The sequence below is a fragment of the Podarcis raffonei genome, chromosome 17, assembly GCF_027172205.1.
Source record: "Podarcis raffonei isolate rPodRaf1 chromosome 17, rPodRaf1.pri, whole genome shotgun sequence".
In the NCBI taxonomy this organism is placed as follows: Eukaryota; Metazoa; Chordata; class Lepidosauria; order Squamata; family Lacertidae; genus Podarcis; species Podarcis raffonei.
Window position 1 is genome coordinate 32,342,806 of NC_070618.1, and position 23,375 is coordinate 32,366,180.

Below are 23,375 nucleotides of genomic sequence, written 5' to 3' on the forward strand. Positions count from 1 at the left end.
AACCTATGGCTCATGAATCCCAGGAGGTCATCCATAGAAGTTGGAAGGGGCTCCGAGGGTCAACTAGTTCAAACCCCTGCAAATCACAGACGTGGGCAGGGGTCACCATTGCCTCTTGTGGAAGGGAGTTCTGTAGTTCGTTCTATGCACTGCGTGAAGAAGTACTTTCTTTTTTCTGTCCTAAACAGTGTTCAAAACTCCTACTGTTCTAGGCGCATTTTGAGACAGAGAATTTCATTAGCGCAAGCAGTTTCTGAGCTCTGGGCGCAGTACTGTGCCTAAGATTTCAGATTAAAACTGCAGAGTGGAAGGAAAGGGGGACCTTTTTCTGCCTCCCCACTTCCAGCTACTCTCTGAAGACTGGAGAAGAGACCCTCTTAAGAATATAAGGGTGGGTGGGCAGGGGAAGGACTAGACCATGTGAAAAATGAACATAATATTTTAACTGCAGTTCAATCATTTTCAGCTTTGCATACTTATAAAAAACTGTGCCTAGACATTGCAGTGTTGCGTCCATAACATAGGTTTAAGATGCCATTTAGCTCCTAGCTTTCATATCTCAGTTTCTAACATTGGTCCTAAATCTTCCAACATTCAGCTTCTTTTGTTGTCCACAAGTTCTAAGTTTATGATAGACCTTTTCTCCATCTAATTTCCCCATGCCGTGCATAATTGTTCAGCCCGTACACTGAGGTCCAGCTCCGAGGTCCTTCTGGTGGTTCCCTCACTGCAAGAAGCGAAGATACAGGGAACCAGGCACAGGGCCTTCTCGGTAGTTGCACCCATCCTATGGAATGCCATCCCATCAGATATCAAGGAAATAAACAACAATCTGACTTTTAGAGGACATCTGAAGGAACCCTGTTTAGGGAAGTTTTTAATGCCTGATTTTTTATTGTATTTTTACTATTTTGTTGGAAGCCGCCCAGAGTGGCTGGGGAAACCCAGCCAGATGGGCGGAGTATTAATAAATAATAATAATAATAATAATAATAATAATAATAATAATAATAATAATAATAATAAACAACTTTTCATCATGCCACATCTTATTCATCTTTTCTCTAAACTAAAAAGTCCCAAATTCTCTAACCTTTCCTTATTGGGGGAGTCACACCACCCCTTTGATCACTGGCATAATGCTGATGTACTCACACATATGATAGTTCCATCAGTAGACTTAATCTCTGGGTTGTGAGTCCGCGCCCCACGTTGGGCAGTAGATTCCTTCATTGCAGGGTGTGGAATGACCCTCGTGGTCCCTTCGAACTCTAAAATTCTGTGATCTATACACTACCATGGCTCATTTTTGCAACAGAACACCCATCTCAATGCAAAACAATCCCAGGCGTAATTGCATTTCTGGGGAACAGTCCCGCGCTACACTGTCCCTTTCAAGATTTAGAACACCTCACATTCAGGCCCCAACTGTCACTTCTGTGCGGCTGGCTGCACAAGAGCTGCTTAATGCAGCCAAATAACCGAGATTAGGAAAATAGGAAAACAAGACACTGCAGAGGAAGAGACAAAATGAAGAAAAGCTGGGGAAAGCAAATGAGCTTTCTGTGACCAGAGGAAGAGCTCTCTCTAAATGGAACCAAGGCTGCTGCCACAAATGGAAAGGAAAGACAGCAACCTGGTTCCTTAGCCTCTCTTCTCAGCATTGGAACGCATGATTTGCTCACATCAACGGGGAGCATCATGACGAAATGGACGTGACTGCTACCCCCACAGCCTCCCAGCTGGTCCCCCTCCCAGCTGAGGAAGCTCTCCATCAGCTGCTGCTGCAGACTTGAGCTTCCTCCATAACAACAGATACCGTGACCTGCACTGAGGTCTTGTTGTCAAGAGATGCCAGGTATCCAGATTAACACTGAGTTCCACAAGCAGTCATAGCTACTCAATGAACTCTTTAAGCTGGGACCTAAACAAAAAAAATAATCAGGCCAAACATTTCGGACCCGCATGGTCTAACTTTTGCCCTTTGATCCACAATTTACAAAGAAAAGAAAAAAATCACATTCACCAGCTTTTAACAATGTAAGAGCAGCCCTGCTAAATCATGCCAGTGACTTGTCTAGTCCAGCATCCTCAGAGTAGCCAACCAGATGCCTAAGACAGGGTTTCCCAGACTTGGGTCTCCAGCTGTTTTTGGACTACAACTCCCATCATCCCTAGCTAGCAGGACCGGTGGCCAGGGATGATGGGAACTGTAGTCCCAAAAACAGCTGGAGACCCAAGTTTGGGAAACTCTGGCCTAAGGGAAGAATCTGAGTTCAAGAGAATCCTTCACTCGTATGGTTTCCTGCAACTGGTATGTAGAAGCTACTAGCCATCACTACTATTCCAATGTCAACAATAGAGCATTATCCTCTAAGAATCTCTCTAATCCTCTTAAACAACCAGTCTGTGTTAAATGACCCTGACAATGCACTCCTCCTGAAAAATATTGAAGGGAATACCACATTACATTAATTTAAAAAAAAAATCAAAAAAATCTAAACAGGACACTTGCATTTTGAAGACAAGCTGATCGGGAGCAAACTCCCAATCTGAATGGGGACCACATTTGACATCTTCCTGCTGAAAATTGTCCTGTTCCTTTAAGGCACCCTAGTAGCAAGTACGTCAAGCCAAGAAGGTACCATTTTCAGCAGAAACTGGCGCAGGGTCCAGATCAACAGCACGTTCCAAATTAGGGGCCCATGTTTCCCTTTTCTTCAGATTAAAAGAAGCCAATTTAAATAGGCTTTTTAATAAAGTGTGAATAGCATGACATAGTCTAGCTCCCAAAGAACTCTGCAAGGCCCACTGCTGCTTCTGTTCCAGCAACCAAGTAGGGGATAAGTTGTTGGCATCCGTCTGTCTTGAGACACACTGGAGTGGGCCTCTGGGGATGAAGTCAAATCACTGTGTTAGCAGCACCAAAGTGATCTCTCCAGGGCGCAAGACGGGCCAGTGTGCGTGGAGGTCCTGGGCTGCCCAGACGACAAATCTCTCCTCTTGGCCATTGCTGGAAGGTGGTGTACAAGCTGCTATTCAACCATCTTAGAGACTCCACTCCAGATTTGTGTAGGGTTTACTCTTTAAGCTTTTCTTCTCCCAAAGATATCCCACAAGCCAGTGGAAGTTTAGGACCAGAGTTTTCCTTCTGCAAAATGGGCAGGCTGGGAACCAAAGGTGGACAACCTACCCCAGAAGGAGCACAGTGTGTCCCCCAGCAGAGGTACTACCTTTCCCCCTAACATCACACATTCCACTAGGGAGTAAGTAAAAAGGTAAAAGGGACCCCTGACCATTAGGTCCAGTCGTGGCCGACTCTGGGGTTGCAGTGCTCATCTCACTTTATTGGCTGAGGGAGCCGGCGTACAGCTTCCGGGTCGTGTGGCCAGCATGACTAAGCCGCTTCTGGTGAACCAGAGAAGCGCACGAAAACGCCGTTTACCTTCCCGCCGGAGCGGTACCTATTTATCTACTTGCACTTTGATTTGCTTTCGAACTGCTAGGTTAGCAGGAGCAGCGACTGAGGAACGGGAGCTCACCCCTTCGCGGAGATTCGAACCATGGCAAGTCCTAGGCTCTGTGGTTTAACCCACAGCGCCACTCATGTCCTTAGGGAGTAAGTAGCCCCCCGGAAACTTGCTAGTACAGTGGTACCTTGGTTGTCGAACTTAATCCGTTCGAGGAGTCCATTCGACTCCCGGAACCATTCTAAAACCGATTGGCTGCAGGAGCTTCCTGAACTCAATTGGAAGCCGCATCAAATGTTCGGCTTCCGAAAAACGTTCACAAACTGCAACACTCACTTCCAGGTTTGCGGAGTTCAGGAGCCGATTTGCTTGGGAGCCAAGCCGTTCGAGAACCAAGGTACCGCTGTACTCTACTTTCTACCAACTCCTGAGTGTTTTTACCACCTGTTCAGTAGGCAAGGACCCACTGTGAGCAAAGGTAGCTGTATCTAGTCCAAATGCCGCCTCCTCTGACTGGCATCAGTTCTCCAGGAACTCAGGAAGAGGTCTCTCTCCTCTCCCTGCTTACCTGATAATTGTCACTGGAGATGTTAGGGATCAAAACTGGAGCTTTCTGCATGTGCTGTATCACTGAGCTGTGGTCCCTTCCCAAGCCCATGAGCTGGGCAGAGAATAACAGCTGCACTCCCAAGGAATAATCCATGCAGAGAGCATTGTCTGTGAGACTGAAGTGGCAACACACCCATAAGAAGTCTCCCTGGAATCGCATCCTGGAAATCGCGACAGCACAGAGGTTAAAGCCAGGAAGGGGCCTGTGTTGACTCAACAACTTGACCGCCTACCACCTAAAAGTCTTCATTGGAAACATGGGGGAAAGCTTTCCTCATACTATAAACACAGTTTTTGTTACTGCAAAGCCAGTCATTCCACCACTCCCTTCCCAACCTATTTCTGTGACAGAAGCCCACTGGTTGAACCACTTCAGAAACGTTTTGCCACTTTCCACACATTCTTTAGGACCAGCAAGTTTGTTCCAGTCTCTCTGTCTGTACAAATGAAGCTTCAGAAAACAACCATCTGTAGGGAAGCTTCAGCACATGACTGCATTCTTTATGGGACTTTCAAACCAACGCTGCCATGGATAGGGACATGATTTGTGCGACTGGAATATGTGGGGATATTAGTGCCATGATTAGGACAAAAGAACACCAAGCTGGTGGGGACACAGAGGAATTTCTTACAGTGGACCCTCCGGATATGAATTAAATTCATTTCGGGGGTCTGTACTTAACCTTAAAAGTCTGTAACTGGAGGTGCCGCTTCTGTGCGCATGAACGGCGTGATAGAGTGCTTCTGAGCATGTGCGCAGGGTGAAACCCGGAAGTATACACTTCTGCCGTGTTCGCAACCCAAAATTTACGTATCCAGAGCGGTACATAACTCAAGGGTCCACTGTACTTTGTTTTCTTTGGAAATTCTGGGTGGATTCAACTAAGTTGTTGTGAAAGCAAAACGAGGCCTGCTCAATCAAAGGGCCTTTGTCCCCACCCTGGGTAACCATTAAAACTGCTCCGGAGGGTTAGGGGAATACCACAGGACAGGTTTAGGAGGCGTGTGGGGAGGAGAGTGGGGAAGTACCCTACTTACTGCTATGTTGAATTCCACCCTCTGCATTTCTCCCCAAGCCAGCTTTGGTTCAAATTGAGAGAGTAACCTAGCTGCATTTCAAGCCAGCAATGTGTACACAACCTAAGTTCCTCCATTTCCATTTGAAAAGGATCCAACACTTATTCCAGCAAGGCAGGAAGAACCTGGGGCTATATCAGGCTTGCTCCCTTGTCGAACCGCACAACCTAATAGTTGCTTGGAGACGACAACCTTTGAGTGGCACCTCAAAGCAGAGTGTGTCAATGAAACTGGGGTGTAATGCCTGCTTCTGTCATGAAACTTAGACTCGTTCCATGTGCTTCAGAGGAATACAACAGCCATGTTTCTCTCTGCCCTAGTCAGTTCAATAGGTGACAAAAGAAGATACCAGCTGCTGCAGCCTAAATGTAGATTGGAACTAATTACCAACCTCCAATTATCTCTGGTTTGAGAATCGGGACGTCTGTCTGTGAAACACAAACCATCTTTTCCTGGCTGAGTCAGTCACACCTTTGTCAAAGGAACACCCAGCTCAGCCCTCTAACTGACAAAACTTTCCCCTTTGCAGCTAAAATCACAAATGCATATTATTTTACTGTAACTCAGAAGTATTTTTCTGCACACTGCTGTATTTGCTGCCTGCACTGAAATGTAAGTAAATCCTTTTTCTGTTTATCTTACAAAAACGTGGTTCATTCTCTGCAACGGTGGTGAAGGGGGAAAGGTCAAGAGACCACAAATAGAAGGGATAAAAAGGTATAACTGCCTAATTCCTAAGCTTTAATAAACTGCTAAACTTCCAAGTGTTTTTACTCTGCTAAAAAGGCTTTACTTTGCTTTAGTATTTCTCCCACACACGTGGGATAGGAGGTTCAGATTTACACCTACAGATTTAATCCTCAATCCATTTCCCACACCCTCAATCCCTGATATGACTCAGACTCTAAATGCAAAAACTGCATTTAAAAAATGTTTGTATGTTTTCACACTTGCACACATGCCTGTCTTGCCATGTTTGGAGGCTGCAGCGTGGATGCGCTAATAACTGCAGCACTTTCGCAATGATTCCTCCCCTCCTCCAGTGCTTTCTGGGCTACAATTAACACTAGGGAAATCAAAGAATGGCTGCACTGCTTTTAGCAACGGGACGAGAGTCAAGTGTCCCCAAGCATGTTAACCTGGAGCTAGTGGCTTCTTGCCATTCATGTGTGGGTCCAAGCTTCAAAATGACACCTTGAAATGTGGCCCCCTAAACCACAGCCTCCTAAAATATGCAAGATGGAAACAACTTCAAGACCAAGTCAGAATCTTTTAAAAGCTTCAAAATACATTCCATGGCCTCCCTAAAAAGTTGTGTTCCAATACCAAATGGCTCTTGCAAATTAGGAATCTTTTATCTTGAACTTCCTCTGCTTGGCTCATGTATTCTGCCCTTACCCCTTCCGATTTTGCTGGGATGTTTAAGTGCTTTGGCCTTCAGCTACCAAGTGTACTATAAGCACTACTTGAAATTTAGTCAAATAAGTTTAGTCAAAACTATTCCAACATAAAGTGGAGAGGGAAGATCCTCCACATTCATGCTCATCCCGTTGGGCTAAATCCCTCCTTATAGTTTATAGTTCATGAGCAGCCTTGCAAGCCCTTGAATACATCTTACTGGACAACTGATGCAAAACAAATTCAAACAGACATGAGATTAAGCCAAATCTCATTTTACACGTTGCACACAAGGGCTACCTATAATGAGTACATTCCATTATAATTTGGTAAATGCCTCAATATAGTACTTAGAGGCTATGCAGGGAGTGTGGAGAAGCTTCTTAGTATTATAAGGGGCCATGAAGCAATTTTTACATATGCAAAACCTTCAACACTTGTTTTCTCCTGCTCTGGAAGGTAGAAGACGGACCAATGGATTCAAGTTACAAGAAAGGAGATTCCAACTAAACATCAGGAAGAACTTTCCAAGTGCTATTTGACTGTGGGATGGACTCCCTTGGAAGGTAGTGGACCTCCTTCCTTGGAGGTTTTTAAGCAGAGGTTGGATGGCCATCTGTCAGGGATTCCTTAACTGTGATTCCTACAGAGTGTTGAATTAAATGACCACTGGGATCCCTTCCAACTCTACAATACTATGATTCTATGAGCACTTCATGGGTGCTGTTGGTACCCAACTACAACATGAAACGTTAGAACCAGCTCTTCATCACTTTCAAAAGTGGTCTACTGTTTCAGAGTGGCCACCGAGACCATATAACACAAGTCCTGAAACACCTTCACTGGCTCCCAGTATGTTTCCGAGCACAATTCAAAGTGTTGGTGCTGACCTTTAAAGCCCTAAACGGCCTCGGCCCAGTATACTTGAAGGAGCGTCTCCACCCCGATCGTTCTGCCCGAACACTGAGGTCCAGTGCCAAGGTCCTTCTGGTGGTTCCCTCGCTGCGAGAAGCCAAGTTACAGGGAACCAGGCAGAGGGCCTTCTCGGTAGTGGCACCCGCCCTGTGGAACGCCCTCCCATCAGATGTCAAGGAAATAAGCAACGATCTGACTTTTAGAAGACATCTGAAGGCAGGCCTGTTTAGGGAAATTTTTAATGTTTGATGGTTTATCGGGTTTTTAATATTCTGTTGGGAGCTGCCCAGAGTGGCTGGGAAAACCTAGCCAGATGGGCAGTGTCTAATTATTATTATTATTATATTATATTATTTCAAAGCCAAACTAACCAATATGTTAAACGTATGCTTTAAAGCAGGCATAGGCAAACTTGGCCCTCCAGATGTTTTTGAGACTACAGTTCCCATCATCCCTGACCACTGGTCCTGTTAGCTAGGGATGATGGAAGTTGTAGTCCCAAAACATCTGGAGGGCCGAGTTTGCCTATGCCTGCTTTAAAGCATGGGCATCAACTCTTAAGGAACTCAGACCCCTCCACAGACCCCCAAATATTTGGGGGGCACCCCACCCCAAACTGACTGTGCCAACCTGCCTCAGCCTCCTTCTCCACCGCTGCGGCATAATAGCACAGGTAAGGCCCCCAATTGCCCACCCTTCTCCCTTTCTCCTGGGGCTCCTTCCTTCCTTCCTCTCCTCTGGCAGCCTCAGCCTGGACCCAAGCGCCTCGCAAGCCCCCTGCCGTGAAGGAGACTTCGATGCCTCCTGGAGAGGAGGGAGTGTTCGCAGGCTGGACTTGCCGTTGTCCACCAGTGAGACCCCTGGCTCAGCCTCTCAGCACCAGCCCCAGCCTGAGCAGTGCTGCCTCCCAGGCCGGAGCCAGGCAAGGAAGAAAGGTGGTTCAGCCCAGAGAGGCCTCACCCCGAGGGCTGTGCTTGCTTGGCTCCGGCCTGCCTCGATTCCTGTCAGGGGAAGGCTTCCCCAATACAGTGGTACCTTGGGTTACATACGCTTCAGGTTACAATATGCTCTGCCAGCCCAGAAATAGTGCTTCAGGTTAAGAACTTTGCTTCAGGATAAGAACAGAAATAGGGTGGCAGCGGCATGGCAGCAGCAGGAGGCCCCATTAGCTAAAGTGGTGCTTCAAGTTAAGAACAGTTTCAGGTTAAGAACGGACCTCTGGAACGAATTAAGTACGTAACCTGAGGTACCACTGTATTTTGTTCAATTGGCGCCACTGCTTTACGCTGTGATGTTGCAACCATTATTTCCTCCAAAGGAACCTGCTATGGGGCCCTGATGTGGATTAGGACCGCGCTATGTCTCCCCTACCCTTCAGCATGCACCACCACCACAATTGCCCTGACACTGCTGTTAACTACAAAGAGAACTTCCGGGGGCAAATTGAAGTACAGTGGTACCTCGGGTTAAGTACTTAATTCGTTCTGGGGGTCTGCTCTTAACCTGAAACTGTTCTTAACCTGGGGTACCATTTTAGCTAATGGGGCCTCCCACTGCCGCCGCGCCGCCAGTGCGCTATTTCTGTTCTTATCGTGAAGCAAAGTTCTTAACCCGGGGTACTATTTCTGGGTTAGCGGAGTCTGTAACCTGAAGCGTCTGTAACCCGAGGTACCACTGTACTGGTGAGGTGATGCTCAGCAGGAAAATGGCATGGGAAGGAAATCCATCTCCTCTCCTCATAGGGTGGTGCCAGCCTGAATGGGGATCTTCCAGGGTTTGCTTTCTGCAACTGAAACACGGTGGCTCATTGCAAAGGCACACTTTTATGATGTCCATTTCTGACCTGCAGTTTGACCCTCAGTGCTAATTCTTAGGTTTGGAATGACCAGCAGGAATTCTCATGGGTCTTTTAAAGCACAAGGTGAGACTGTGATCTCTACAGGCCAGGTAATCCCACAATGGATTAATGTGAGGAGGGTCTTGTGCATTCTTCAATTTTGGTGAAGAGGAAAATAAGAAAGATGGATTTTCCTTCTGACGATGGCTGGCGGCTATTGTTAGCTAAATTACAAGCTCTCGCAGTTGAGATGCTGTCACGCTTCCTCCACAATCCAAGGAGGTTTTCCAGTGTGCAAATGTATTTAAATTTATTCATCGGTTCAAAAAATAGACCACTGATCCATTTTAAAAAACCTTAATTGGTTGGCAACCAATTAGGATTTTTAAAAATGGATCAGCAGTCTTCAGAAAAAGAGCCATTTTCAAAATGTTCCTGCTAGAAACAAGAGTCAAGTTTTGCACTGTCCACGAGTATTAAACCACCACAGGCCCAAAGAGGTAGAAAAAACCACCAGATTATTTTCCCCCTTCCACCACAAACAGCTCTGCTCAGTGAACTCTGTGCTGCTTCAGGATCCTCAGGAACAGTTTAAGATAATTTGCCACCAAAGATGGGGAAATGAATGGTCATGCCACTCCTAGTCAAAACAGGTAGTACAAAAGAGGCTGCTCAAGTCATTTCAGCACGGAAGGAGGATAACCAGCCACTGCCTTTACCCCTCCGCAGTAGTAAATAAATAGTAAAAGGTAAAGGTACCCCTGCCCATACGGGCCAGTCTTGACAGACTCTAGGGTTGTGCGCTCATCTCACTCTATAGGCCGGGAGCCAGCGCTGTCCGCAGACACTTCCGGGTCATGTGGCCAGCGTGACAAAGCTGCATCTGGTGAGCCAGCGCAGCACACGGAAACGCCGTTTACCTTCCCGCTGGTAAGCGGTCCCTATTTATCTACTTGCACCCGGGGGTGCTTTCTAACTGCTAGGTTGGCAGGCGCTGGGACCGAACGACGGGAGCGCACCCCGCTGCGGGGATTCAAACCACCGACCATGCGATCGGCAAGTCCTAGGCGCTGAGGTTTTACCCACAGAGCCACCTGCGTCTCTTTATACAGTAATAAATTAAATTACTTGCTATCATTTCATGAAAACCCAAAGCCTCACTGCTCCCAATGAATTGGCCAACCCAAAGGATTCTGTTCAGACCCATTGAAGTCTTAGCTCTCAGGCCCTGGATTAACTAACCAGGAGGTTGCAGAAGGTCTGAACACAAATGCTTTATAGTAGCTTACAAAAATGTATTCCTTGCTGTCATATCTGGTCAGATCCCTTGATCGATTCCCAATTGTGCCCAATCAAATGACCTTTGCCCAGTATACCTGAAGGAGCATCTCCACCCCCATAGATAAACCCGGATACTGAGGTCCGGCTCTGAGGGCCTCCTAGCGGTTCTCTCACCATGAGAAGTGAGATTACAGGGAACCAAGCAGAGGGCCTTCTCGGTAGTGGCTCCCACCCTGTGGAACACCCTCCCATCAGATGTCAAGGAAATAAACAACGATCTGACTTTTAGAAGACATCTGAAGGCAACCCTGTATTGTTTTACAATTTTTTATGTGCTGCAAGCTGCCTAGAGTGGCTGGGGAAACCCAGCCAGATGGGCAAGGTTATATTATTATTGTTATTATTAATGATCAGAAGCTGAACATAGGGGCTACAGTCCTAGTCATGGCAGCTACATTCCCTTCCCTTCCCTTCGCACTCCCAAGTTCTTTAAGGGAGGGAAACCCAACACTTCCCTTCCCCCCCCAACCTATCCTGGGGGAGGAAGTTTGAGCAATATGGGAACAGAGGTGTCAAACTGGGTGGACCATTTCCTTGTAGCATAAAATGGGGGAGTAGACACCCACTCACATATGGTTCCTGGGATCCTCACTAATCCAGAGTCTTTAAATCTATATAGTAAACAGATTTTTGCTCAGCATAACTTTCTCAAATAAATTCTATATAATATTGTTTGCCTTTCCGTCCTTCCACTGCGCTACCCTTTGGAAAGTTCAATATTATTACACAAGCGGCACAAAAAAAGAGGAAGGCTGTCTGCATTCTGTTAAGGGAAAATAGCTATGTAAATCTTCTCTTCCAGACCAGCACAAGTATCTGAAAGCAGAAGCAAGGATCTGCCTTCCAAGCATACATACACTGGGGGGAGGGCGGACCTATCAATCTCACCTTACAAAGCACGTGTGTGCATATATGAATATGGCTCTGAGATTATAATTTGAGAAAATGACATGCAAAACTCACACACCAGGAAAGCTTAATGTCAGGCTCAGCGTTAGATCATGCACTAACTTTGTTCATGAGTGAAGGTCTGCAATATGAAATTATAATGCAACCAGCAGCCCATAGATCTGCTCCCTCTGAGAAACTAAGAGCACTGACTAGCATTTCAGCTGCTGGACAGGGATTTCGGTAGAGTGTCGTCAGGTCCCTAGCTTGACTGAAGGGCTTCCGCTCAGCCAAGCCTTTTTTTTTTAATATTTTATTAAGGATTTTCTTGTTTTACAGAAGTGTAGTGCCTCTTTTTCTTCTTCTTCATGTAACATTTTTACAAATCCGTTTCATTTGTTGAGGCATTAGGGGGAGAAGAAAAGAAAGAAAAAAGAAAGGGGGGGTGGAGAGAGGGAAGATGGATGGGGGTGGGGTCGGGTGGCGGTGTTTCTATTATGTTTAATGTATGTAGAGTTTGGTGTCAGCGTTGCTTGTGTTGTTCACTTGTGTTCCTTTGGTGGTGAGAGAGGTTGGGGTTGGCCAAGCCTTTTTAACTTCTAAACCTGTTCTTAGTAGGTCTGCAACATTAAACCAATTAACTGGTTGGGAGCAATTAAACCCCTTTCAAGTGACTGGAAAAGCAATGCCCACTTAATCATCTGTCAACACACGGAGCTACATATGCATATTTTTAAGTATTTAAAACCAAAAAGAAGACACCTTGCAACTTTTCTTGTGACGTATTAGCAGACAACACATATGCCGTCATCATAGCAGAAAGCGGAAGACTTTCACTGAACTTAAATTTTTTAAGAAGCACAATTGTGCGGCATGCAGATTTTGGTGGGCACACCCCCACACGCTGCTTGTTCACAGCAGCAAAGGGATTATTAAGGCCTAGGCTTATTTGGCTGCATAAGGTTAGTTGCTGGAAGCCTCCGATACTGTGCTAGAAAAAAATGCAGAGTCTGCAATGCATTGCGAAGTTTCAGCCACATGTGCACTAAATGCTGCTTCTGATGCTATGTGCTGCTTTGTGGGTCCCTCGATTTGACTACAGGAAATGCAAATGGACACCTCATTACTCTCACATTCTGAGCATTAGTACCTCTCGGATCAGAACCTTCCTTTTCCACACCACCCCCTTCTTGCTTTTTTTACTGACAGATCAGGAAGTGCTCTCACCACTTAAAAGTTTCAAAGGCTAGCATTCTGGGGTCAGTAGAACTGGATTTGGCGCATGCCTGGATAGATATGAAGAGACTGGACATCACAACTGACAGTCTGTCAGGTAACACAGAAAATCACAACCTTGGGGTAGATAAACATCTTGTAATGCATCAATGATGCACAAGTGTGTGCTTAGGCACGGTGCCTAACAAATCCTATAGAAATGAGGCATATGGAATTGTGTAGCATCCTTGTGCTTCTTCTCGAAGATCTGGAAGATATGCAGTGCAAACAGGGAACTGTCCTTCAGCACAGAAGAGAACTCACCCACACACATAATCCATCAATTAGATAATGTACTGGACCCGAGGCAGGAGAGTGCTGGGTTCACTCCCATTTGACCTCCAACCTCAGCAAATGACCTTGGGCCAGGCTCCATCTCAGCCTATCTATTTTACAAGGTCACTGTGACTATTATTTAAAAGGAGGAGGAAAAGTGAGGAGATTATATATATACCGCCTGCCCTGATGTCCTTGGAACACAACAAAGGTAAAGCGAATGTACGAGGAGCAAGAATATAAGAGCACTGCCATCAAATGGACTGCACCCACATGCAGGGGATAGCGACCGCCATCGCTTGCACATCTGTCAACACTTGGGTTGCGATTTGGAGCAGATACCAGTGTTTCCTTACTGTTCAGAGAAGACAGCGGAAGGCAAGCTGCTGAGTCATTTTGATTTGTCCAGTGGAGCTTTGCAGCAGTTATATAACAAGCAGTGCTCTTTCCTTTCCTCTCCTCTCCTCCTAGAGCTGGCAGCAGAACTCAGAGGAGTTCTGGCCCCCAGCCTCGCTCTTGCCAGTGCCCGCTTGCTTGCCCACTGCTTAGACCCCCGCTCTCTTCCCTCAGGACAGAACCGAGGAGCCCTGGTCACCAGAACTGGCCAGGTCGCTTGCCCTTTAGATTGCTGGTCGTTGCTGAAAGCACAAGGGAAGCCACTGTGATGGAACAGCTGGGGGCGGTAGGTGGGGGAGGAGAAAAGGGAAGAGATTTGAGGGCAGAAAGGAGGAGACCCCCCCCCGCCTGTCTGTGAGGCAGGGCCAAGGGACCTGATGAAAGCCGCTGAATAATGGATAGGCAGAAGGCACAGCGGCGGGGGAGGAGAAACGGTGCGCCTGCTCCCTCTCACGCAAACATGGCAGCAAGCACTGAATATTTCATGCACAGCGTGAAATTGAGCATTCAGGGTGCTGTGAGGCCAGGCCGCGATGCTCCCTGCGTGATAAGGCCCAGCTGCCTTGCTCAGTCCGACGGTGCCCATTGAGTGGGTTTAAAAATGAAGGAGGGGCTGCAGGGGGGAGACGTTTTCCAGCTACGCCTCAGGAACCCCCGTCAGCATCCATCGCCAACTTAGTAGTGCAACTGCCCAACGACGTGTCCGTACAGCACCATGAGCATTATGGCCGTTGCACTGGGATGGGGCTCTCGAAAGCAGTTCTCTCTCATCGCCCTCGCCAATGATCTCCATAGCCCCCGAGGGGGGCGAAATAAACTCTTGGGTCAAACTGGGGTCACGATGAACAATAAGGTATAAGCCTACATCTCTGAAATCAGAAGGTTTGAGTCTCTGGCTACGATCCCATGCACGCTTACCTGAGAGTTAAGCCCTGGAAGAGACTCTGAAAGACCCACGGATTTATTGTGGCATCCGCTTTCAGGGGCTATGAGAGGCCAACCTGATAAAAAGTGTTGTGCTTGCTTGGAGTACAGAACACTTTGTGCATCTGGTTAAACTGCCTCCAAGCCCAGGGCAAGGGCAGGCTTCAGGCTTGTGGGCTCTACTTTGTTGTTGTTTTTATTCAAATCCTAAGGAGAACCAAACAGAGCCAATTGCAAAAATAGTGGCTCGCTGGGGAGGGCCCAACCAGCTGAACATCGTAGGTCAGGGGAAGGGTCTACTGGGACCCAAGCATTGAGATGATCTGCACATAAACATACAAATCTGTACCGGAGTGAGTTGCTGCAGCTTAGGGGATTGGCCTACTTTAGAAGGCTGGAGGGATGCCATTTTGTTGTTGCTATTTAACAATTAAGAGTCAGAAACTCTTGCCAGTCGTTCTGCTGCAAATCATCCAGTGATCCATCAGAAGATCCAGATTTGCTTTATTGCCCTCCCCAGCTCTCGTCTATGAAAAGATAATCCTTCTTCATTCTTTTCATCTTTAAGTTGCCAGAGATTTTGTTTTTAATGCAGCAAATAGGGCTCTAGGTTTTCACTTAAAACCATGTGGGCAGGATCCAGTTAAACTAAACATCTGAAGCCAAAGGTGGAATGAGTTTCCAGTGGTCAGGGTTGGGTATCAATCAGTCCATCTGTTGCGTAGTCCTGATGCCCTCTATGTCCTTCATGCTTTCTGTTCCCCTGCTCGGCATCATATATAAATCCTGAACACCAAAATCCTGAGCACAGATCCTATTGTGCAAAATAGACACATGTGAGCAACTTGATCTTCATGTCATTTGTTTCATTCTGAGAATCTGAGCTTCCATGGTGCTGAATCTGAAATGTTCTGGGACAGAACTTAATGAGTTGTGGCTGAAAGCCACGGAAGATGGAAGGCAGCCTCTTGAGCAATGGCAGGGCCAGAGTGCTTTGAGTCGGACTTTAGAAGACCGACAAGGAAGGGAAGGAACAACCAGTGATGCGTCCAGGTGCAAGAAGAGTGAATGGCTTGAAGTTGCAGGGAAGTACCACCAAACAAAAGTTAGCAAGGGCATCCCTTCTGAGAGAGTTCCTGGCGGCTGCCCCCAAAAAGGAATGTGTTCTGGGGCACAATTGGAACAGGGGCACAGCAAGGTGATGAGTTACGGGAAAAGGCTAACTAGAAGCAACTGCAAGTCCTGCAAGTTCATGCACATGCAAGCCCAGCATAGCAACCAAAGGCCAGAAGAAACAAGCGCCCTTTTCAGCCACCAAGAGAACGATGCCAGAACACAAAGGGCTGCAATTATTCATGGAGTACCTACAAGCAGGTAGCTTTAGAAGACACACAGACACAATGGGGAGAACTTCCTAGTGCATAATGGAACCAGCTGCCTATAATATTATTGAGCATATAAAGCACAGTGCTTTGGAGTATTCTAAGTGTGTCATATTTCTACAAAAAATTGTAGAAATCTTTCAGGGAGAGGCTGAATGGAGCATCTGTTGGATTTGGTTTAGTTACAGAGTGGCCAATCCAGACTACATGGTCTATTGAGACTCTAGTTCCAGGACCAGAATTAACAAGACAACCCCCAGAAAACTGCATTTGCCAAGAACCATCACAACCACTGGAAAGATGAGACAGAAGAAGCTGATCATCAAAAGCCAACTGAAAAATGGCCCCAAAACATCACCCTGGGCTGGCATGAAACAACCAGAGAGCATGAAGAACTGAATTAAAGACCAGCCGCCCCAAGGAGAGGTGAAAATCACAGGCACATCATTCTCCCTAAGACAAAAAATAAAATAAAATGCACCACACAAAACAGCTAATGGCAACCACAATAATGTCTCAAGAAAGCACAGAGAACATAATCTCTGCACATGATCATGGGGTCCTTATCAGGTGTGGATATTTTTTTGTGGATGTGGAACATCATCAGGATCTTGTAAGGGTGGAAGACCAGCAAATATATCAGGTTGCTGCAGTGCCAACCCCAAAAGCTCAAGGTGGTAGACTATGGGGAAACAAGGAACACTTAAAACCCAATGGCACACTAGGCAATCCAAGAGGTGTGGACCCTAAAATGCATTGCAATGTCACCAAGGAGGTTTCCCCAGTACTGCAGACAGTGCTACAAAACTCAGATATATAAGCTAGGTGCCAAATGGTTACTTAAACCAGGTTCCAGTTGCCAAAACAGAGTGCCTAGTTGCCATTTGGGGGCCGGACGGCTCAAAGGTCATATTTTTTCCATATGACTTTTCAGTTCTGATTATGCAGATAAAATAAAGGAATTCTACAGGATGTGTCGCTAGTGTGTGAAAACAGTCAAGATCCAAGGATCCCCAGGCATGCACCTCCAGATGGTGATGTCAGAAAGCATCCTGGCGCCTGGCATCTTAACTTGGTTGCAAGTGGTTGACAGGCAGGTGCAAAATGCACCTGCCAAATTTCGAATGCTGATTACAGGTGATGTGTTAAAATTAATCCTGGGGTATGCACGGCCTTCCTGTCTCCAAGCAACTTGCCTAGGTCACCTGTGAACCCCTGATGGTCTTAATCAGAAGATGAGGGACACTGCTAAAGAACCCCTCCAAATGTTGGATTACAACTCCCATCATCCCTAGTTGCTAGCCATACTGGCTGTGGATGATGGGAGTCAGAGTCCAACAACATCCAGAAGGCCACAGGTTCCTCACCTGATAATCAGATCCATCCATACTATTCACCAAGTATCCAGGTTCAGTGTGCAAATTTCACACACACAAATAAATTCCAAACTGGCACACTTTGCACTGAAACAAGTATTTGCTTTTGTAGACTTTTGTACTTTTTGCTTTGTTTTTGCCAAGCGTTAGGAGGAGAAGCCTTAGGAGAAATAGCAAGGCATGCCTAGAACCTAGAAGTAAGATAGCAACACTGGGATAACCAGCCAAGTCAGTGATACCAACTCCATGTTTCCATATGAAAGACCCTCCAAGATTTCAGTGGTGAATTTCTCAAGAACGTGCAGTTGTACCAGATCCAAGATATTGCACAGGATTATGTGCACTTCTGGCATGTAGTAGTCTAGCCATATAAACGACAAGCAGCCCAGGTGACAAGGTCATTTGTTGGCTACTAATTACAAAGCCATTTGGTAACACTGAGAAAAGGTCAACTTTATTCAGCTCAAGTCTTACCCAGAGTAGACCCACTGAAATTAATGGACATAGTTCACCCTGTGAGCTGCTGTGTTCTTCCCCCATCCCAGGACACAGGAGCACTTAATTGAATGCCACACTTTCCCTGCCTCTAGCCCTGATTTACTAGGGTCAGGGAGGAGGAGAGAATGGCGAGGCTGCTGCCACTTGTGCCTTAAGACAGTGGAGAAACAAGGAAAGCGAGGAGTGAAAAACAGCATGTTTATTTACAGAGCCTGGGCCAGGCTTCAGCCACGCCAACTGGTGAAGCAAAGCAGCTGCGACCATCTCACACAACACAATTAAGTCCCATTCCCCAAGCTGCGCATAACGACTAACAGAAACGAGGAGGTCTGGCTCCCAGCCGGCTGGCTCCTTCCTTGCGTAGAAACAGTGATGGAACCCCCAAAGGGCCAATTTCCTGTCTGAACTTGCTACTCGGGGGCATTCCTGCTCCACCCCACCCACCTGCCCCTGGCTGCTAGCACCACACTAAAAGCTCTGGGTGAGGCCTTCTGACGTGGGAAGGGATTAGGCCCTGGGCAGAGGAAGAACCTTGCGAGTCCTTCCTGCAAAGAGACTGAAACATCCTGGGCTCTTTCCTGTGTCTCCTGTGATCTTCCCTTCTGCCTTGGCCTTTCTTTCCCATCCCAAGTGATCCAGGATTGGCTTGTGCCCCTAGGTGACAGGTGGGAGAAAAGACCCAAAAGGGGTCTTTCGGTGGGCAGCTGAGAGCCTTAGAAAGTATACGTGGCAAAGAAGAGCTGAAGAAGGAAGGAAGAGAGAGACAGAGAGAGCAGAGCAGAGCCTTCTGGAATGACTGGCAGACTGGACACTCCTTGCCAGCGTAAAGGACAAGGCTTAGACCATGTACTGGTCAAGGCCATTTTAGCTGCACCCTGCAAGATTTCAGTTCTGCTCTTTCACTGGAGGTTTTAAAGCAGAGGTTGGGTGGCCATCTGTCATGGATGCTTTAGCTGAGGTTCCTGCATTGCAGAGGGGTCGCACTAGATGATCCTGCTACTCTATGTTTCTACATGATCGGTATTTCATCTCACATCCTTAGGAAGCCCAGGTGATAGAATTATTCGCCCAGAGGTTGACTGAAGACACGGAACATGCAGCTCCATATTAAATAAAAACAACACACACAGCACAAAATCCAAGAGGAGCCAATTGGTTCCAATGGACTGCATGGTTGACCTTGGCTCGGGGTTCAAATCCCAGTCACCATCAGCTGATCAGAAGCCAGACTCAGTTTAACCATCGGTGAAGTGGAAACAGCAATGGCCTTACATAAGAGGAAGATCAACCAATTTAATATTTTGTTAGCCAAATCCCAAGGGATCAGCTGTGACAGTCTTATGGAACAAAAGACAAGTAGCAGTCTTGGAGACTGATTTATGATGCCATAAGCTTTTTGTAGGCCAAATGTAATTAACAACTAGACATCACATGACACTCACACGAAGGCATCACAACAGCGCTGCTTATTTTAAATATAGTGTTGGTAACCACGTTTGTGCCATGTTTGGGAAGACAATACTGCCACTAGCCAAATGTAGAAGTAGCTATTGCAGGTCTCTCTCCCTCTCCCTTTCCTCACACAATGCCTCAAAATCTAAGCCAGGGTGTGAAGGGTTGTAGATGACAGTCTCTCTTTTCTGCCCCGTAATGGATATTGTGGAGATTGCTGGAGTTTCACCAGGAATAAGGGATGGGGGCTCAACCTGTCTGGCGTCAAGCTAAGGCCTTCCCCCTCCTGCTCCAGGCCCCACAGATCCCCATCCAAACTGCCTGCAGAAACAGCATGCCCAACCTTGGCACAGATTAGCCTCCCTAGTGCAGAAGTCAACCCTTTACCCTGCCTGCGCGAGTGGGGAAAGGCTATTCGAGCTGCCATTTTCTTGCACTGTAACTTTAAGAACCCAGTTCCCCCTCCTCTCCATCTCTCTCTCTTTCTGCTGCATTGCTGACCCTGTGGCTTTCTCTCTCTCTCTCTCTCTCTCTCTCTGCCACCCCCCTTCCTGCCTTTACACCCACAAGTGAGATGCGGTGCATACAGCTATTACAGAAAGAAAGCACACATGAATCTAAGCCACCACTCCAGCCCTACACACACACCCCACTCCTTTCTCCCTCCATGCCCATGCTTTCCAGAGGGTGGGGTGCACATTGCAGTACGGCAGGAGTGCACAACTGAGCAATCGCTACAAGGTCAAAATGGCTTTGTGTCATCTACAAAGGCTGTTTTCCCCTTACGGTGGTCCCCGCCTTTTTAAACCCTAAATGTGGCATGAGCAGGCACTCATATCTGCCCCCACCCCTCCTACCTGCAACCAGGCGCATATTGCACAGAGGGAAGTCTGGTCACAGACCCACCCATGCCATGCTTCCCTTGCACGCGCATACACACACACACACACGGAGCCCGCTGGGTCTTGCCACCTTCCTCCCTGCTGCTCACCCAACCTCGCCATCTCACACCCCTATTCTCCCGCCGCCTGAGACACGCGCGCGTCCCCTCCATCCCTTCTCCACATTTCCACCCGTCTCCTCCTCCTCCTGGCAGCATTTGCAACAGCCTCAGTACAAGCCGACTGTGCGTCGGGGGAGGCACTCAAACCCCTCCCTGAAATGCTGCCGCCACCTCCTTTTGTTCGCCTGCAATCCCCCTGCCTGCAGACTCGCTCTCCAGCTCGCGGGGGGGTGGGTGGGGTGGGGCCCAGATGGGAACGTCTCTCCAGGAGAGAGGACGAGGTTGGGGGGGGGAGCGGGAGAGCGCGATGCTGCTTTTCAAAAGGATGGCATTTGCAAGCGCGCAACAAAATGCAACGCGCCAAGGAGGGCGGCGCGTCCCTCCCCCGCTTGCGTGCAGAGGGGCGGCGGCGGCAGCAGCAGCGGAGAAATGCAGGTTCTAGATAGACGAAGCCCCCTTGCAACGGCATCGTCGGCTCCCCCGCCCGTCCCGTGGCAAGCCGGATCGCTTTCATTTCGCCGCTTGCCCTCCCCCTCTCCAAGGCACCGTTGGCGGAGGCAGCGTGCTGCAGCAGCTCCTTCCTCGCCTCCGAGGAGCCGCTTGGAGATGCGCGCCCGAGGGCGGCATGCGGAGAGGGCCACCGCGCGCCTTCCCGGCCCCGTCGAGCACGAGGTGGCCCGCGGGCGGCGATCCCACCCAGCCGAGAAAGCGGCGTGCCTTACGCGCGCCTGCATGGCGGCAGCCAGACGTGCGCGAAGCACCAACGGTTGCCCGCGGCCAGCTCGAGAGAGACACACCCCGAAGCGACCGAGGCGCACAAAACGCCCAGACACCGCCTCCCCTCCCAATTCCTACGCGCAATATCTCTCGGATCTCTCCAGAAACCCGTCGGGTTGCATCCAAAATTGCAAGCCGCTGAGCTAGAAATCTGGCTTAAGCTGGGCCACCCTGCGGAGGCAACGCGAGGGGGGGGGAGCGCAAAATGTCCTTCTCTCCCCTTCTTGCACGACCTCCACGGTGATGGATGCGTGCAGGAAAGGACTGTTGTATCTGCATAACCGTTCCCCTCCAAGAAAAAAATCAACCACACGGATAGGACACCCCCCCCCCCATTATAATAGATGCTTTGGTGTGTTATGGTCGATTCCATCGTCCTCCGAGACGCAGCTAGCTCCGCTTCGGCCATGCACTCGAATACGCACACCCTCCCCAAGGAAAACCCGAGGGAGGCTCGCCCTTCTCTCCGACCTGCACAATGTACTATAGCTGACACAATCCAGATACGTGTGTGTGTGTGTGTTCGTGTGAACACGCTCTTTAGCCCTTCTCCGCCCGCCCGCAATCTTTCAACGTGGTGGAAGGGTGTCGTATGGATCCTTTCAGGCTCCCGAGTCTCCAAAGAGCCCCCCTTGTGTGCGCGCGTGTCCCTGGCGAAGGGGGCGAATGCGCCGGCGGAGAGCCACCGCGGCAGAGATTTCGCCTTCCCTTTCACCTCCCGGTTCAAGGCCAAAGCTCCCCCGAACGAGCAGCGGGGAGGGGCAGGGCTCTCCGGAGCGCCGTCTCCGCTACATTTCCCCCTTCCCCCGTTTATCCATCCAGCCCGCCGCCGCCCCCGAAGCATACAAAGGAGCGCCGGAGCCGCGAAATACCTACAGTGACCATGCTTAGGGCGCGCCGGGATCCTGCCGGGCGGCGGCGGCGGCTCCGTGGACGGCTCTAGAATCGGGCTTCTTCGCCCCCTTCTTCTTCTTCCTCCTCCTCCTCCTCGGGTGGGGCGGGTCGGAAGGGATTGGCCCCGGGTGCGGGGCGGGGGTCGCCTTGCCTTCCCGATCGATGGCGAGTTGGACCCCCCGGCGACGGTGGCGCATACAAAATAAAGGGGGGGGACCGTCCGGGTGAGGTGGGGGGAAGGGAGGAAGCGAGGATAAATTGCTGTCCCGGGAGGGGCGGGGGAGAAGCGGAGGGAAGAAAAACCCTTCTTTTTATAAAAACAGCTTCCCTCGCGAGGAGAAGGGAGGCGGGGAAGGAACGGAAGAAGAGGAAAAGGAGAAAGGATGGGCGTCGAAGCGGGATTTAGCCCGGAGAAGGGAGCCGTGAGGAATGTTAAAAGGAGAGGAGGACGGAGCGGAGAAAACAGAAAAAGAAAAGAACGCGGGAGGGGGGAGTAGAACGAGAGAGAGAGAAATGGGCGGATTATTTTTTTTTAAGGGGGGAAATTAAAAAGGGGGGAAACGGAGGAGGGACGGACGGGAGGCGAGCGACTCGCGGAGATTCACACAATAGTCCTTTAAACGCCCTTGACTATTTACACCCGGGGATTTTGGTGAGGGGGGGAGAGGGGGATGGGCGGGCGCTCTCTTCTCCGGGCCCCCCCTCGGGGCCTGTCCTTGGCCGCGAGCAAGGCGCTAGTCCGTCGGGGGCCCCGGCCGCCGCAGCTGGGCTCGTTCCGCCGCCCGCGCAGCCCCTCAGTGGCCCCCCACCTGCCGGACCAGAAGCTTTTATGAGCCCCCCCCCAAGCCTGACAGGGCCCCCGCTCATTGGCTGGCGGCGGCGAGCCATCACGGAGGCGCGCTCCTCCCTGCTCCGCTTAGAACCCCCCCCCCCCACCACACACGGTGGAGAGGCTGCGTGGGGAGGTAACGATGGGCAAAACGAAATGCGCGAAGGAGAGAAGACGAAGCGCCCCCCTCTGAATCTTTGCTTCTTCTCCCTTCCCTTTATCTCCCGATGGTGAACCCTTCCCCCCCGCCCCCACCCGCTGCAGGCGCCCGTTCAGACGGGCATTTAGGCCACCCACCAGCCCAGGGGGGAGATAAAGCGAGGAAGGCGCCATTTAGGGGAAGGCATAGAACAGGTGGTAGAGAAATGTCTCGCGCATCCTGCCCCAGAAAGCGGGGTGGGGGGAGATAAGGGTGATGGTGGAAGGAGGAGGAAAGAGCTGGGATAGCTCCGTCAGTACAGCATGGCAACTCTTAATCTCAGGGTCATGGGTTCAAGCACTACGTTGGGCAAAAAAAATCCCTGCATTGCAGCGGGTTGGACTAGATGACCCTCGGGTCCCTTCCAACTCTGAAATTCTATGATTCTAAGAGAAAGAGAGAGAGAGAAGACACACACAAACACTAGCTTCCTTAGGACAATGAAGAAAGTGCTGGAGCAGAACTATCAGATCATGTGATCGAAGAGGATGCTGTGCTGAGCACACCCTGTGGTGGACAATCCATTAGTTGACCTCCAACATCCTCTGCAATATTGGCA

General features: G+C 49.0%; 1 protein-coding gene across 5 annotated transcripts in view; it reads right to left on the minus strand.

Moving 5' to 3' along the window:
• Positions 1–22,589, minus strand: part of ELAVL3 (ELAV like RNA binding protein 3) — an 83,116-nt gene extending 60,527 nt beyond the window's left edge. For 3 of the 5 annotated variants that reach the window (XM_053371120.1, XM_053371121.1, XM_053371118.1), the window contains exon 1: positions 21,771–22,589. In XM_053371120.1, the coding sequence (XP_053227095.1) occupies positions 21,771–21,779 (9 nt within the window). In that variant the 5' untranslated portion in view covers positions 21,780–22,589. The remainder of the gene's footprint in view (positions 1–21,770) is intronic. The other 2 variants (XM_053371123.1, XM_053371122.1) reach the window with 2 other exon arrangements.
• Between the last annotated feature and the right edge of the window lie 786 nt (positions 22,590–23,375).